Source organism: Struthio camelus, chromosome 2 (assembly GCF_040807025.1).
Source record: "Struthio camelus isolate bStrCam1 chromosome 2, bStrCam1.hap1, whole genome shotgun sequence".
NCBI lineage: Eukaryota > Metazoa > Chordata > Aves > Struthioniformes > Struthionidae > Struthio > Struthio camelus.
This window is the reverse complement of record NC_090943.1, coordinates 4,327,141-4,345,353: the sequence shown is the minus strand read 5'-3', so window position 1 is coordinate 4,345,353 and position 18,213 is coordinate 4,327,141. Positions and strand designations below refer to the sequence as shown.

General features: G+C 43.1%; 1 protein-coding gene across 2 annotated transcripts in view; it reads left to right on the top strand.

Annotated features, from left to right (window-relative positions):
- The window catches only part of VIPR1 (vasoactive intestinal peptide receptor 1), a 117,792-nt gene that overhangs the window by 77,073 nt on the left and 22,506 nt on the right, over nt 1-18,213 (top strand). For both annotated transcript variants that reach the window (XM_068934124.1, XM_068934125.1), the window contains exons 5-6: nt 3,341-3,441; nt 5,413-5,545. In XM_068934124.1, the coding sequence (XP_068790225.1) occupies nt 3,341-3,441; nt 5,413-5,545 (234 nt within the window). The remainder of the gene's footprint in view (nt 1-3,340; nt 3,442-5,412; nt 5,546-18,213) is intronic.

Here is an 18,213-nt window from a genome sequence, read left to right as displayed (position 1 = left end):
CTAAGCTAGTCACCTACAGCTGTCCCATATAGTCAACAAGAAAAAGCTCAAGCTAGAATGGCATTGTATTTCACTGCAACTATGTATTTGTTTTAAATCCATGCCTTTTTCTGCCTTAGGACATATGTCAAAGTTTGTGCATGTTGGACCTAGGAATCTGAATAATGAGCAAATATATGCAGTGAAGGATCTTTGTGTATGACCACACATTTCAAAGGCACTCAAACAGTTAATGGAAAATCTGAACTGAACTTAGCCAGCATTAGGAGTGAAAGAATACAGAAAATACCAAAGGGAAAGCCACACAAAGAAGTTCAGGGATCTACTGGTGGGAGAGCTTTAGTATGCTTTCGGGGTCAGCTGCCACTTCACATCCTCTAGTGTCCCTTTTCTATGACCGATATGTACGGCACCGTTTCCTCTTTGTGGAAGCCATTGTTAGAGATCTGCAGCATGAAGGCCCTCCACCAAGAGCTCGAGTTTATGTTCCAGCTGCAAAGGGATTTGGGAATTCCTGTGACATGCCTTGGCGACCCAAAGGACTGCAGCATTGCCAGAATGCCTCGTTACCAAGAGAACACATATTGTGTTCTTTTAATTCTCTCTTAATTATTTTCTTTTTATTTCTGCAGTTCTGTCATGCTGTTTAAGTCTACTTTGTGTGAAAAGTGGCCGAGGAGAGTGAACATACAGTACTAGCCTGTGAAGAATAGTTTTTCTTTTTTTTTTTTTTTTTTTTGAATTAGCTGTCAATTTGGGGAGGAAGATTCAAGGGGAATAGAAAAAAAAAAAAGGAGAACAGTAGGCTGTATGAGGCATGAGGTCCTGAACAGACTGATAACCATCCATGCCTAAAATGCTTCATGCACTTTTAACGTCTACTGGTCTCAAGTGAGAAACAACAGGAAAAATATAAAAAATAAGTAAGGGATATGTGTAAGATTTTATTCCTAAATTCTAGCTGTCCTTGGAAAACAGATGATGTAGGCACTGAAGTAGTGCCGCTATGATCCTGGCAGTGATAATGTTTCCTTGCCCAACCTAACTTTGAAGAACCATATATTAAGAAACCAGGGGTTGTTTTGCTGCCCTGTTGTCAGAAGAGACGCACAGCTTCCCCACTGTGCGCTTCCATGTGGTCAGAGCCAGCCCACCCTATATGTCCCCATAGGCTCCATCTAGGGGCAACGAAGAGAGATAGGCATCTCCACAGGTCAGTTCATCCTGCATTTCTCTCCAAAGGTGCCTCTTTCCACTTACTCTAGAGGGAGCCTGGATTAGTGTAGCCTTAGAGAGCTAAACTCTCTAAGAGAGATGAACTCTAAGCGTGTTTGGGTGCAGGGCTGCGCAAAGATCTGTTGTCAGCATTTTTGCTGCCTCAAAACTCATTACAAATGTAAATGATTCACAGTCTCATCTCAGTTACCGAGGAAAAAATGTAGAGGCTACTTAGCAGAAGTTAAGGAAGTTGATTCTGAATTACTATCAGTATAGCACCTATCTTAACTAGTTGCTCTCCCAACATGCCTGTGAAATTAAGCAGAGGCTTTTAGAAGTCAGAAAGAGAATGATAAAGTTGTCCAGTTTCATGCAGCGAATCAATAGCACATCTAGGCTTAGAGCTGGAGCATGCATTTCTTTTACATCTCTTAAATCCCTCTATTTCTTCTGATGTGAATATTTTAGTAATCTGAGCATTAAAAGCGAAATTCCAATTCCATTTATGATCTTGGGTAAAATTCTCTACTTTGATATCTGTAAAACAGGAGGTGATCATCCTTGGCGAGTGCAAATGATGAGTGAGAATTAATTATGTGCTGTTTCCAGAACAGAGATAACTCCACATTCCACATTAAAGTTGAATGCAGAGCCATCTCTCTATACACAAGAAGGATCACGTATCATAAAGCAGAAGGGCAGAGAATTGCTTACTGAATAGCTCTAAGATCCTTCTGGGTATAGCTTACTTTTGTGAATGACTCTAAGAAGCAAGAGGCCCATACCTGTATTCCCACTTTGTAGTTTCCATCTGCCAGCCCACTGCTGACATCTCCAATGATATATCTTTATTTCCTTCCCCCCATCTTATACCTTCTTGTCTGCTCTCCCAAATATGTGTAGGATGACCTCTTCCTCAAACTCATTCACCCTCCACAAGCTCTCTCCTTCTGCCTGGCCAGATCTCTCCTGGCGCATGAAGCAGTGATGAAGCAACATGATCGCTGTAACCTTTGCGCTATCTGAGATTTCCATCTTGTTTTGACACTCCTCCAAGTTGCCTTGTGCAAATGCTGGAGGATTACCTCTCTCCTCTGCCTCACTGGTTCTGTAGAGATCCTACTGCTCCACGAGGGTTATGAAAATAACATTTAAAAAAGTCAGTCCTCTTTGTAATCAGAGTGATTTCCCAAACAGGGTTGAGTTTAGATTTTTGGTCAAAACTGCTTCTTCTGGGATATTTTGGTGTGGTTTTTTAATTGAAAATGATGGCAAGGGCTGGATTTTAGCATTTTCCACAAATTGAGTGGTTTTCTCATGAAAATACGGATTCTTCATGGATAAAACAAATGCCCAAGAACCAACTGATCTTTTTTTCTTTAAGCTGAAAAGCCAAATATATGGATTTAGAGTGTTGTTGCAGAGCCTTATGAGAGCTGGAGTTTTGAGTCCTTATTTCTCCATTTCCTTTAGACCAGGTTTCCATATCAGATTAAAATCCCACAATGCTCCATGCTTAGAGACTCCCTCCGTGTGCTGTCTTTCATGTCTAAGAGAGAAGCCATGAACTAACTAATTTCCAAGTTAACACCTATTTCTGAATGAACATATGTGTGCTTTCAGTGAGAACGTTTTAATACTGTTCCTTTTTCCTTGCCAAAACGAAATCAGTGTCTTCCACAAAAGGAAAAGCAATTTCCACACCAGTTCTATCCTCAACCTTCGTTAATAAAATGAGTTCATCATAGCCAGTGCTGACATGTCAATGCTCTGCTTAACTGAATATTAGTCATTGTTTCACAAGATTATAATCATATAACTATGTGAGTGTCAAATAAGACTTCTTCTAGAAACCTTTCCCCTGGTTATGGGGTGATCTAAGCTCTACTGCAACCAGACACTTTTATCTTACTCACACCAGTGGTATTTGAATCGTACTCTATTGGATTTGATTTTAAAAGGTGAAGGGGTTTGAGATTTCTGAAGAGAATGAAATGGGATGGTTTCCTGGTTTCACCAAAAAAGTCAGTAAAAGTTCAGTGATGGTGTATGCAGTGTTTGTTTAGGAAAGTGTGTTGGCAGCTCTTTGAAAGTCCTATTTTATTTCTTTTCTTCACATTAGCAAACAGCGTTCTATGGCACAGTCAAGACCGGCTACACCATTGGACATACCTTGTCACTCATTGCTCTCACAGCTGCTATGATCATTTTATGTCTCTTCAGGTAAGACCATGAGTAAAAAAGACAGAGGTAAGGGGATGTCTCAGAGGAAACAGTGACTGTGTAAGCTCAAATAAATAACCGTCTTGCTTATAGGCCATGAGTGTTATACATGGATGCAAGATTTCTGCCATGTCTAAGGTGGACAGGGGAGGGAAGTTCTTCTATCTTTTGGTGTCACTGTTTTCTGGTATGTGAATTGCAGCCTTTGCCTGAAAGGTACAACCCCAATCTAATTATGTAGGGCAGAATCCATCTGACCAAATGCATAGTGGTAGATCTCTATATCTGAGCTAGTCACCCCATGTTCTCTTTATGGTCCACAGAGACCTAGTCAGCATGGTATGTATGGATTCTAGGGATGATGCATTTCAACTAAAGCAGATATTTAAAATGTAAGAAAGAGGTGAATTACACCCCAGAACTACCTCCAAAAGTGTGCTTCAAAAGTGTCTCCTCATATAGCCCACATAAATCTAGGGCAAGACTTAGGCACCTAGTACTGTTTGAGACATGCTAGGGCCACTGTCACATTTGCACAGGGTTGGCAGTTGGGAAGCAGGACCTTCAGGAGGCCCAAGCTTTCGTGAATTGGCAGGCAGATACTCTACAGCACATCAAATGGCTTTAGATGTCTAGGTTCTGGCAACATAATTCATCCTCAATCTCTATCGTTTACAGTAAATTCAGGCATCTAAATTTGGATGTCTCTGGTGAAGAAGCCTGCCCATGGGGTAATCTCCTATTATAACGTTGTTTAAATATGGGGAGCAAAGAACAAAACTTCCGTGAGACGGAAGGTCTGTATTCCATCTCCTCACGCCGCTATCTGGTGGTTTCCTTGAAGTATCTTTCTCACTATGTCACTGCAAATTTATTCCAGTCTGGTCCAGAAATCATCCCCGCAAACATGTAGGAAGCAACATATTCTAGAGCAACTCTCAAATTTATACCAAGACTTCATGACCCTTTACAGTCCTTGAACGGAGATAACTGCTTCCTTTGCACCTCCCAACATATGCACTCTCTCCACTCCTCTCATAAGCAAAGGAGTGAATCAGACACATGATCAAATTCTCTCATCTCTACAAGGTGCCAGCTAAACTGGTGAAAGTGTCTAGGTTCACACTCTTCATCTGTGGCAAACAGTGTAATTTGACTTGACTTTGTCTGCAAGAGCAGAGGATTCAGCTCAGTCACGTTATCTTGCCATCATCAGAGATTAAGAGCACAAACTCTGCCGATGCACAGTGACTCATTAAGAGGTGGTGGTAATTTGATCATGCTGCTGAGTGAGGTCTGTTCTGGTTCTGATGACTGTACAGAGTACCCATTTCCAGAGTATTAGGCCTTTCACTTTTAGCTGATGTAAAGTCTCACTTGAAAAGCAGACTTTTTTGATCAAAATAGATCTTCAGAATATATTAGAGGGCACAGGAAAGAATAAGCCTAATGCCTTTCTTCATATGATTAATACCTAGTTAGTTTTGAATAAAAATATAGGTCATATTGCTCTAGAAAACATGCAGTATTTGTTAATTTTGGCAAGGGCTGCTAAGAATTAATTTCTCTTCCTAAAGAAATATTTCACTTTTAAAAGATTTATTACGGTGCAATGTTCTGTAGAAAACAGACCTTTATCAGGAGCAAAGTCTACTTAGTCAAAAGAATCTCTTTTTCATTGGAAAGCGGTATGTTGGAACTGTTTTCTGTCATTCTATATTTTGACCTTCTTTCTGACAATGGGAAAAACAGGAACAGCACTGTAGTTACATGGAGTGGCACATCTTTTGTGGCTTTATAAAGGCTTAAGTGGATATTCAGTGAGTCACATCAGAATATAGTCAATCTCAAAGTTTCGAATGTTTAATTGAAAGTCTATATCTTTGCAGAAGAAATATGTGAATAGATCAATAGTGCTTTTGCGTAGCCTTGCTATTCAGAAATGTTGTTTCTTCTCTTGCTTCTCAACAGAAAACTACACTGTACTCGAAATTATATTCACATGCACCTCTTCATGTCCTTCATAATGAGAGCCATTGCAGTCTTCATAAAAGATGTTATCCTTTTTGAGAGTGGAGAATCTGAACACTGCTTTGTGAGCTCAGTAAGTAGCCATTCACATTGAAGTTTCCACCTTGTCCTCTTTGATTCTCTTAACTGATGCACCAAAATGACCTTGTAAATGCATCTGAGACAATATTTTGGGAAGATTTCCGTTTTTAGCCGTTTGAGAAGAAGCAAAAACCCAATTGCTGCTGTTTAGTTTGGATGGAAAGGGCATAAAATAAATAATAATGCTCAAAGGTTTGTAGATATCTAGTCCTTTCTGAGATGTCCCATTAGCCCTGTATCTGTCTCCTAGCCCCATACTGATGTCTTTTGATATCCTCATCAAAGGAGACTTACAGCACTGTGTTCAGAGAAGTTCTTCAAACCCCTCATGTCAGTGAGAGTGGGAGTCAGCTCCAGATTCAGACAAGTAACTTTAGACTTCTTTTAACAAGGCAAGTACCTATGCATAAGCTAAGTGTGTAAACTGCAATCATAGTCAAAAGAGATCTAATTAATGTACTCAGTGGGGTCTGGAGAGCTAATCATCTCACTTTAAAGAAGGCACCTGCACTCAGTAACCTTAATAGCTCTCTCCACTGATTGCGCTGACCAGATCTCCCCAGGAGTTTAGACAGCTGGCTCCAGTATAGAAGTCTCTATATAGACAGCAAAATTTAACTTTTTTTAATCTGGATCTGAATCCCGTGATAACTATGTATAACTGAGATTTCTCCACTGGGATGATAAAGGAGGGGGAAAAGGAGCTGAGATATTTTTCACTTTGCAAACTCGGTGTAATCAGTTGGCACAAACATGAAGGCAGGAGAAGAGTTGTTGATCTAAAGGCCATATTGACGCAAGAAGACACTGATCATGAATAAATTTAGGCAGGAAATTAAAATCACCGAAACAGTGAGATGTGACCAGAAGTGAGAGAAAAAATAAAAACAAAAAACTCTCCATAATGAATTCATAACTTTAGAAGAGCTACTTGCTAGTAACAGCAAGGTGGGGACCCAGCGGGGGACTGAACACAGTAGAGAAGAGCACAGTAGAGAAGCCGAGAACCCAGTGATCCATGGAGCTTGAACTAACCTTTCACCCCTGCGGGAGTTTCTACCAGGTCATGGCTAAGGCAGGATAGCAGGAGACTGTGAGAAAAGTGTTTGCTGTCACAGTCTGCGCTGAAACACTTCTGTGTATAAATACAGCACTTTGTCCTAAAGAACTCGGCAGTTTCTGGAAGCCAGTGTGCTTTCAGCCAGACCCATGGCTACCACCATTGTGCGTGTTTCTCTCCATTGGAGGATTTTCACTGTCAATGTCAGTTCAGGGTGAATGGCTGCATGCTACACAAAGATTATAAAAATGCGTGGAACAAATCTGTCTCTGCTACACTAGACTGAGTTTACCCGTTATAAAATCTGTATCCATCTTGACCCAGCATTTTGGACAACTTATTAAGTCATAAGGCAAAAAAAGACCTACCTGAAATGCAATCAAAATACCTCTCATAATAATTATTGCTTGCAGAAACACTTATAAAGACCTTTGAGTATAGGTTGGGTTAGGTTGGCTTAAGTTAGGTTAAATGGTTGGTATGTTTGTGTTTTGGATTTGCAGGATAACTTGGAAGACCTGGGTATTAGTTCATGTGCTTGGGACTATGTATGCAGTTTACTGAAGGTTGCTTGTTTCCGTTGAAAATGGCAGGAATATCAATATGGCCTTGATCTCATTCAGTCTGAGCAAAAATTTGAACAAAAGGTTCAATTTACTGAATGCTCTCACTACTGTGCTGTTTTAGAATAGGGGTGAACTAAGGAAATGATGTTTTTAGAAAAGAAAACACTTCACTTAGTTCTTTTACGAAAAAAAGGGTAAAGGCACCCTTCTTCCAGAATAGGTTCAGGGCTATAAAACCCAAATTAACAGAGGCCTCTCTCAGCATTTCTGAGGAAGGGACCTAATTCCTGTGTTTGGCATTACCTGTTGCAATAAGACGACCTAACATGACCTAATACACTAGCAGCATAAAAGTATAACCTATGCAAAAGCATGTGTCAATACACCAGTCAAGTAGGAACTTCACTTCATGTAGGTGCGTGTGTAATTGAAGAGACAGACTTGTCTGTAGGCTTTGCTACAGGAGCATGTTTTGCTTCATTTTACCTAATATGGGGAATCTTAATTGCAGTTTTAACCCTACAGCAAGACTTTCCTTTCTTAAATTCAAATAGCTTTGGATTGTCACTGAGCTGTTCAATATGAGGGCCCTGGAAATTTAGCTTGTTGGGCATTTGCATGGGCCACAGAGCAAATACCAGCGCAATAAGCATTTCAGGGAATCAGGGCCAGTGCAGCCACAATGAGTATTATTGGGGCATTATGTGAGTGAAAACATGTACCTTGCACTGAATGGTATTTATGTAGTGGTGTGTGGTCACCGTAGCCTCCTTAAATTCCTTGGTCCTTCTTCCTTGATAAATCTGCCTAGGTGAAAGAAAAGTCTTCCTAGTTTGATGAAAAATTCAGCCTGCCTTTCTTGTGGCAGAGACCCTGAGTTGGCGAGCGAGGCTGGTTTTCATAACTAAATGGAGCACGCTTAAATGACCATTGATTGCAGGGCCTATGCAAAGTGGCACAGGCCCTTTGTCCCGTGTTAAGGAAACTCAGCAACAAAGCAACAATAGCTTTACAAATGTCTCGCGCTCCTTCCTCTTTACCCAGCCTCCCAGATCAATTAGGCTTGTCCTTAGGCACAGTGGTGATCCCGTGGCACATGCAGCAGCACGTGGACTGACCTTCAGAGAAGGCTGGCCCTCCAAAAACCCATTGTGGGGGTTTTCCATGTAAAAATGAATTTGAGATTCAGAAGGCCATAAGAAGCAACAACACAGCCTCTGGCTCATCCAGCAGCATTTTAAAGGGGAGAAGGCCCTCTGCTCTACTCTCTAAAATAAGAGAGTGCTGTGTGAAGCATCTGAGAAAGACAGCAAGTGGGAAATGTAAAACTCACCCTTTTCTTCATGTTGCATCCTCTGAGAAAGATGTCTACTTCCACCTACAGAGAGGAAGGCAAGCTCTTGTTAGCAATGCACCCCGGCATCTATTGAACTTTGGCTGACTGGCTCAGGGGAAGAGCCTGGCACAACTCTGTCTAAAGACAATGGGAATCTTTCCCTTGACTTTAATTGAAATTGAGTGAGGCCCTAAAATGTGTAAATACATCAACTGACACTTTTTCAGTAGCTCAGTGCGATACTGCAGAGTTGTACCCCGTCCACTGCATTCCTCAGGACCAGCCAGGCGCAAAGGAACTGCCCAAGGTAAGGAAGGGCATTGCAGGCTGGCCTTCCTCAGAAATGAGGTCCACCATGCCTTTGTATGATCAGCTGAAGGAGACCCTCACCCTTCCCACCTAATAGATGGCAAGCGCATTTGGTTTTCATGCCAATGAGCAGCACGAGGAGCAAAGGAAAAATAAGTGCTCACATGGAGCAGAGGTTTCTCACTGAGCTGCTCCGCTCCTGTCTAACCTGAACTACCTCACACCATCCACAAAATCCTGTAATATCCAGCCAAGCAGGTGCCATTGGCTTTGGGACACAGGTGTTGCAATAGACTAGCTTCAGTTCCTCTTTCTGGGCTTTTTAACAGTATTTGGCCTCTATTTACAATTCTACTAAGAATCTCTGTGGTAGTTGCTATCACAACACAAATGCAACAGACCCATCTCCTCATGGTGCAATGTCATCCCTTGGTCTGCGTCTTTACCATCAGGTTAGATTAAGAGATTTCCATCTGCCTAGCAGCTACGGAAGGATATTGTCCCCATATCTGCTGATTTTCTCCTCACTGCTAAAATCTAACTTTTACAGCAAAATAAATGATAGAGAGGGAAAAAAAAATAGAGAAAGCTCCTGTAAATAGTACAAAGGAGTAGAAAACAAGAAAAAGAGAGCTAGGGAAAAGAATGGAGACGTTTGCCGGTTCTCTTTCAGGTCTCACACTAGCACTTTAAGGTTCACTGAAACACTTCCAGGAAGTACCAGAAAATGGCAGAGAGGTGAGGGAGGAGAAGGAAAGAAAGAGAGAAGCTATTAACTAGATTCTTTAATTAACAGAGGCCTCAATGATGCAAACATTACCTAATAGTAAAAAAAGAGAGAGACAGAGACAGCGATCATGCCTCGTGTATTCGTGTCAGTTCAGTGCCAGGGTTAATTTGAAGATATACTGGCAAATGTAGTGAATGAAGGGTGTGTGAAGCGGTGAGAAGCTGTAAATAAGACGTCTGAAGCTGTAAATAAGACGTCCATGGCCAGTAGCAGCCAGAAGCATGTAAGGTGGGGTAACCATCCACCCCTTCTTGTTCACATCCCCGTTCAGATTTTGAAATTGTCTATCCGGAGATCAGATTCTTTGTAAAAGGACCAGTAGGTGCAAGCTATCTTCTCCTTGTGGTTGCTGACTTGCAGTTGACTTCCCTTACTACTGAGGTTGCGTTCAGAAGCCCCGTTATGGTTCTCCAACTGATGAGCACAAAATAGGGATAGTTACTCAATTTATCAAGATAATCCTATTTTTATGACTCAGCTCTGAGTCATCTGACTCAGAGGCTAGACCAGCTAGAGCTTATCACCATCTTAGGAATACTCACAAGACCCTAAGAAAAAATCAAAACTAGTATTCCTAATAGACAAAATGGAAAGTCCCAGGCCCTCAAAGGCTGTTACTTATGTAACCCCTGTTAAAGTCAGTGGAAGCGAAATGCTTAAATAGCCTTGAGGATTAGAGTCACAAGGCTTAAACCTGCTTCTTATGTGAGGTAAAGCAGACATAAGAGCTTCTTAGTGAATTCAGCAGATAGTGTTATCTTTGAGGAAGCCTGTGTGGGAAGGCATAAAGTGCAGTGATGTGGACCATATTTGGTGTTGGTGTAAATTGGTATAGCTCCATTTGTTTTAATAGAGTTCAGGAGGTTTCTGTCAGCTGAGGATCTGACCCCGCTGTGTTTTCCTGAGTGGGAAGCTCATAAAACAGAGTTTGTCTTGTGCAACTTCCATATTAGCAGAGATGGAGTTTTAAAAGTCTTGCTATTTCCAACTGGCTGTCAGCTGTCATAAAAGAGGTGAAAGCATGAGGAAAAAGGCCAAGGTTATCTCATGGTACACTAGGGTCCAGACAGGTTAAGTTGTTGCTAGAGAAACAATGCTTTGTTCAGGTTCATTATTGTCCCAGTCCTGGTACAAGTAGAAGTGGTGGCAAAAGAAGAAAAAAACATGGAAATTGAGCCAAGTAGCTTCTTCCCGATGTCTTCTTCCATGTCAGGATGGGAGCAGGCAAGATTTAGCTTGCCTATGCAGTGTGCACGTGCATGCATGTGGCATACGACTCAGCTCATTTGTCTAGAAATAATATTTCTGCTTTATGAAAGCGATAACCGATCTACAAGCTCAGTCAGTAAATCGAGGTTGTAATGGCTTAATAAATTGTCCTGTGACAGCTGATGTAGGGTAAGTATTCCAGTATGTGCTCTTAGGCGCCGAAGGGTGCATGAAAATGTCATGCATCGAGACCTGGAGGAAAGAGGGTTGAGATAAATGGAATTAATTTGCTATTGCCAAGGCTTAAGAGCACTCTTGTATAATGTTTCTCGGGCTCCCTTGATGCACGGCAGCATGTTAACAGGCGAATGTATGCTTCAGACCTTGTACCTCTGTGCCTGAGACAGATGATGACCATGAGCCCTCTCTATTCTGTCATGTTGATCCATCTGCCATACGTTTTATAGGGTAGACTTATGGCTGAAGCTCCTAAGGGCAGCAGGAGTGGAGGGTCCACCATCAAGATTTAAGACTACTAAACCCATGAAGATCTTTAATGTTCTTTTAATTTTTTTTTTTTATTATTTGTCTTAATTAGTGGTAAATGAGCATTTACTTTGGCCAAGGCACTTACAAACTGAAGGTTAAATGCCTTGATCAGAAGCCACTTCGCTTCAGTCAAGATGGCATTTTAAGAATTTCTTGAGTCAGTGAATACCCACAGATAGTGTTAGGTTCTCAGCACCCAACATTTCTGTGACTCTCCCAGGAAAACCTGCTGAGCCACCCACTAGTGTGGCAATTTAGCATTTAAAATTACTTGCTTGTCAGACTCCACAACAGGGAAGGCAGGAAGGAGTCAAAGGCGCACCAAGTGATTCAGAAAGTTAAGTCCCATTTGAACAGACTTTGGATCTCTTGCCTGGTAGAACAGAAACCTTAGGGATCTTGTTTTTTTTTTTTTTTTTTCCTTGTTAACCTGTTTGAAACAAGGCTACAACTGCAGTTAAAGAGCAGGGAGAAGTAAAGGCTTTTTGCCAGCCAGTCTTGTTTATTTGTTTTTAATTTGTTTTTCTGTTGTTATACAAAAGACTGAATGTGCCAAGGGTAAGTTAACACTTTTCTTTTTTCCTTTCATTTTTTTGTGGCTCAGCAAATTGGCTTGACCTAAGGGCTCATTTTTCTGAGGAACAGAATCACCCTGTAAGAAGCTGCTTTATTTCTGTCAATAATTCCCACTGACGTCATGCAGAATTTCTGCAAATTAGGCCTCCAGAGCAAAGCCCTCTGGAAGTCAGTAGGGGCCTTGCCATTGGCCTCTGTGGGGTCAAGCCATCATCCCATGTAGCCAGATTGTCTGCAGTAGACTAGACCCCACAGCAGAAGGCTGGGATAAAAAAAATCTCTTGAAAGTCACATTTTCGGTTCGCTGTGTCAACTTCTGGAAATGCCTTGTCTTCCAAAGTTTCTGCTGCAGAAGCTTGGATATTGCATGTTTTTCTACTCTTCTGTCAAAGCCTACTAAGTAGTGAAAAGATAATATGTAATAGCCAATAGCCTTAGGCATGGGATGAGATGAGAAATAGCCTGACGCTGTAAAGATGCAGCAGTATATTTTTGCCACCTCCTCTAGAAGGGTCAAAGCCAGGATCAGCAGTCACTGCTGAAAATCCACCTCTCATCTCTCTCTGAAAATGATTTGTAAAAGAAGGTTGCTCTAGCCTCTACTTGGGACAAAAATCACTGGTTAAATGGGGAAGAGAATTTTCTTTTTGCTTCCAGTTAAGGATACTATCTTGGAGAACATCTTCTTAGGGAAAATTTCATAGAATCTTGTTCCCACCCTTCCTTTCTTATCACAACAGTAATACGTAGGCCACTACAGGATATCCATACCTCCCATTAGTATTTTGTCCTCTCAGAAAGAAAACAACTTTATACAATAAAAGTAAAATTAAAAGCACGGAGAAGTGTCCTGTGAAAAATAAAAATATAACTTTGTAAACTATGTCTATTCTGATATCTCTGTGTAACACGCATCCGTGTAACATTTGTGAACAATGCATAACTATGGACAGGTCTGTACCATATTTTGATTATAAAATGATTGGCAATTAGTTAGTTGCGTGAATTCCGGTGTCGAGATAGTGAGATGGGGAATTAATCATATCTTGAAATCTTACAAGCAGAGCAATTGTCTCGTTCTTGCCTCCGCACTGTTGATTATGCAATACTTTGGCTGAGATGGCCACCTCAACATAAAAAGAGAATTTTTAACCCAACTTGGGTGGGATTTAGTCCTGGTTTAGGATGTCACGATTATACAAATACAAGATTAAGACTCCTGAATTTCGTTATCTGCCTGATTTCGTTATCTCCCTGGTGATGAAGGATACAGAGAAGGCAGAGTTATTGAATGCTGCCTTTGCTTCCGTCTTCACTGCTAAGGCCAGTCCTCAGGAATTCCAGACCTTGGAGAAAAGAGAGGAAGGCTGGAGAAAGGAAGACTCTCCCTTGGCTGAGGAGGATCAGGTTAGAGATCTTTTGTCCAAACTTGTCATCCATAAATCCATGGGCCCCGATGGGATGCACCCACGAGTGCTGAGGAAGCTGGCGGATGTTATCGCTTGGCCACTCTCCACCATCTTGGAAAGGTCCTAGAGAACAGGAGAGGTGCCTGAGGACTGGAAGAAAGCCAATGTCACCCCCGTCTTCCAAAAGGGCAAGGAGGAGGAGCCAGGAAACTCCAGGCCTGTCAGCCTCACCTCCATCCCTGCAAAGGTGATGCAACAGCTCCTCCTGGAGGTCATCACTAAGCATCTGGAGGACAAGAAGGTGATCAGGAGGAGTCAGCATGGATTCACCAAAGGGAAATCATGCTTGACCAATCTGATAGCCTTCTATGACGGAATGACTGGCTGGGTAGATGAGGGCAGAGCAGTGGATGTTGTCTTTCTGGACTTCAGCAAGGCTTCTGACACTGTCTCCCATCACATCCTCCTGGGTAGACTCAGAAAGTGTGGGTTGGATGAGTGGACAGTGAGGTGACTTGAGAACTGTCTGGATGGTCGAGCTCAGAGGGTTGTGGTGAATGGCGCAGAGTCAAGTTGGAGGCCTGTGACTAGTGGTGTCCCCCAGGGGTCAGTCCTGGGTCCAGTCTTGTTGAATATCATCGATGACCTGGAGGAAGGGACAGAGTGCACCCTCAGCAAGTTTGCTGATGATACTAAACTGGGGGGAGAGGCTAACACACCAGAAGACAGTGCTGCCATTCAGAGGGACCTGGACAGGCTGGAGAGGTGGGCGGAGAGGAACCTCCTGAAGTTCAACAAAGGCAAGTGCAAGGTCCTGCACCTAGGCAGGAATAATCCCATGCACCAGTACAGGCTGGGGGTTGACCTGCTGGAAAGCAGCTCTGCCGAGAAGGACCTGGGAGTGCTGCTGGACAACGAGTTAAGCATGAGCCAGCAGTGTGCCCTTGTGGCCAAGAAGGCCAATGGGATGCTGGGGTGCATGAGGCCGAGTGTTGCCAGCAGGTGGAGGGAGGTGATCCTGCCCCTCTGCTCAGCCCTGGGGAGGCCTCACCTGGAGTACTGGGTCCAGTTCTGGGCTCCCCAGAACAAGAGAGACATGGCACTCCTGGAGAGAGTCCAGCGGAGGGCTACCAAGATGATTAGAGGGCTGGAGCACCTCTCCTAGGAGGAAAGACTGCAAGAGCTGGGCCTGTTCAGCCTGGAGAAGAGAAGATTGAGAGGGGATCTCATCAACGTGTACAAGTATCTGAAGGGGGAGTGTCAAGAGGATGGGGCCAGCCTCTTCTCCGTGGTGCCCAACAGCAACAGGACAAGAGGCAACGGGCAGAAACTGAACCACAGGAAGTTCCATCTGAACCTGAGAAAAAACTTCTTCACTGTGAGGGTGACAGAGCATTGGAACAGGTTGCCCAGAGAGGTGGTGGAGTCTCCTTCGCTGGAGATATTCAAAACCCGTCTGGATGTGATCCTGGGCAATGTGCTTTAGGGGACCCTGCTTGAGCAGGGGGGTCAGACTAGATGATCTCCAGAGGTCCCTTCCAACCTAAACGATTCTGTGATTCTGTGATTCATGATATGAGTGTCTGAAGTGGAAGCATGGAGATCCAGGGCTAGGTCAGTCTGTGCCTGAAAACCCTCATTTGAGCATCTCCACTCCACACTTGCTTTGTGCTGCCACATCTTCGAGGCGTGCCTCAACAACAGGATCATGAGTGGGATTATAAAAAGTTTTTTGAATAACATCTAGGAAGCCTCCTTGACCAGGATGGAGAAAAGAGCAGCTGTTGCTGTGGGCAAATTCAGCATGAGTCATACAGCAACTGGCCTTTTGGATAGGTCATGTCTTCTGGGCAATAAAAATAGCAAAGCACTGGATAAATCTGTCACTGAGAAAATGAAGTTTCATCTGTCTTCTGTTGAACAGGCCTGCAGAAATCTCTGTGTTAGTCACTTGCTCCTGCTTTGGGGGTGGTAGGACTGGTAAAAGGACCTGAGTTCCTTAAAGAGGATGTGGAGGCTTCAAGGTTTCATGGTTGATAGAAGCAAATCTGAGGCCACATTTTCATGAAAGGCAGTTGTAGGGTGTGGGGAGAGGGGAGTATGATCTATCACTCAAGTGCCCCTGTATAGTTCCTTGATCTAAATCCTTCTTTGACCTAAATCCTAAACCCGTAGCGTGGCATATTCCCCTGCAAAGAAGCCAGGGACACTCTCTGGAGCACTGCAGCATTTCTGTGGAATTGCCTGACCTCGTGTCTGCTGCTTCTGTAGTTTCCTTGCATACACAGGAAACTAGTGCAAGCACATATGTTTGTGCATGTGTGTGTGTTTGTGTGTGTGTATGAAAGGAGAGGGAGCATTTACCCACTCAGCCTTCCTCAAATCCAAAATGTTCTCAGACCAACTCCTGTCCAACTAAGCTCCTTATACTGAGCTAGAGAAATTCAGTGGCTGCTGAAGACTGCCAATCCTCAGCAATTATTAACGAGCCAGAATACCTCAGCCAGAGTTATTATAGCTGAAGGGTATGATATATGTGTATTTAATGCAGCAGCAGATTCAACTGTAAGTTAATCACTGCCTCCAGCATCATGACTGCATTTTTCTGGGTGGATCAACTGGTCAGTGCACCAGTTTTATGAGAAAGACATTTTTCTCAAGGCTAAAATTATGTGAAAGTATAAAGGGCTAGTAGCCACAGCACAGAAGCCGCATAGCCTCTGGTCATTGCTTAGTCTTGCTTTTCCCACCCTAATGACCCTTCTCTTTGCCTCTGTCTCAGAAACTCTGCTTCCGTCTTGAACACATTATTCCCACAGTCTGACAAAGTGGGCTGCATTTTGTTCAGTGGATGTAGCACATGAAGACTGTGCTGCAAACTGGCTGTGGGTAGCTCTTTTGTCTTTCTCCATCATTACAGTAGGCTCTGAATTTGGCCCGCTGTTGACAGCCTAAAATTTTGGTCCAGCTCCACAACTACTGGCACAGGTCTTCACATCATACCAGCTGTCTAACCAGCTCTGTGCCTCATCCCTACTCTCCCCTCTCCTTTTTGAAAGGACAGCCTACATTCCTAAGTATGAGCAGCACATTAAATATGTGTCGTAAAATGACTGCAAAAAGCCCTTTTCTCTTTCAAAGCAAATGCAACCTCTTTGGCTTCTCTTTTCCCTTGTTAGCCTTCAGGCCCTTGCACTTGTCAGTGCCTAAATCTGTGGGTACTCAGGGGCAGTTTTGCCTCAGAGGGTAATAAATGCCAATCGCATGGTGGAACCGTTGCTTCGAAAGTCACGAGCCTGATTCCTATCGAGAAGGGAGACATTCACACTCGTGCAGAGGGAGTGCTAAATGCTCCATGACCAGCAAGACAAGGACTTTGCGCTTACTTTGCACAGCTGTGGATATCCATTTAAAGTGCAAAATAATAGAAACAAAGTTCAAAGATGAATCTACCTTTGTGGAAATCAGTCTTCTTCAGGTACTTCAGGGCATTACTTTAGTACAGTGTGATAAGTAGCATTTTTCCCAGTCTTGCTGGCTCAGCACCTTTAAGAATTCTCCATAAAGGGCCAGCTTCTGCCTTCTGAGCATGGGCATCTCGTACCCTTTAAGACATTTGTGGCCATCCCAAAGATCTGCACAGCACTGATGGAAATGATGCAGGGCCTATAGGAAACTCCCATCCTCCTAGAGAGGCCAGACAGAATACCTGACAGTGCCTAAAAAGACACTGGAAGCCTACAATTAAACTGCTTAATCTTGCAGAGCGTCTGCTTTTTAGATCGTACTCTGTTAAACAGTTCTCAGTTAATTGGACTAAATGTAGATGCTTACAACAGAGGTGGCTGGCCACTCCGAGTCAATGGAGAGTTGCTCCATAGAGTAGGCTTAAGGCATGATTCATCTCATCCTCAAGTAAGCTTCTAAAATAAATGACATGAAATTCTGTTATTGAGTATGATGAATTAAAGAGAAGCACAAAAGTGCTTGTTTGGGTAAAAGAGGTTCCCATTCCTCATTGGCTGGAGGCAGAACCAGTGTCTCAAGCAGTTGAGGACTGACAGCACATGTAGAAGGGAAGGGCCTTGAGGGGAAAAGCAAATAGCCTATGTCTAATGCAGTCACTAAGGGGGGAGCGGAGAGGGGCCACTCAGCTAGATGTGCCAGCATCAAAGTCGAGGAAGACCACTTCGCTGCCATATCTTCCATGGACATGAGCAGGACAAGCTCACTGCAGAAAGACAGCAAAACAGGCTCTTGTATACAAGATAGTGGAAAGGGAGAGAATAGAAAAAGCAGTGTTGTAATGCTGCTTTTCCTGCTGAAAATGCCTTTGCTAAACATAGCCTGTATTAGTCTTCCAACACTGACACATTGTGGGGTCTGCTCTTTATGAAAAAAAGTCTTCTAGTGAGATGTTATAGCTCATCTCTGCCTAGTGCCTGTCATCTAAAGGGTAAAGCATCTTACATAAACAGGGATTTTACTTCCTAGCATTATAACAGCCATTCTAAGGCTGGATCAGATCAATTAGGAAGGTAGAAACCCCATTACCAGCTGCTGCACATCACAAGGAAGAGGAAGTCTCTCAACAGTCAGGGAGGGCTGCTTTCCAAATGTGTCCCTGAGTTACCTATCAAAGAGGATTCAAGGAGAGAACAACACTGCAGTCAACAGTGAAACTGCATCTATCTTTAAAAAATCTAGCCTAGTTTAAACTTACATAGCTCAGGTAATGGTAGCAAGAAGCCTAGGCAGCAAGAAGGGAGTTACTTTGTAAGACAGGAATCATCTCATGTGTTGCTAGACCTCTGCAGTAGCATATCTCCAGCTGAGCTGGGCTCCCCCAGCTGGGC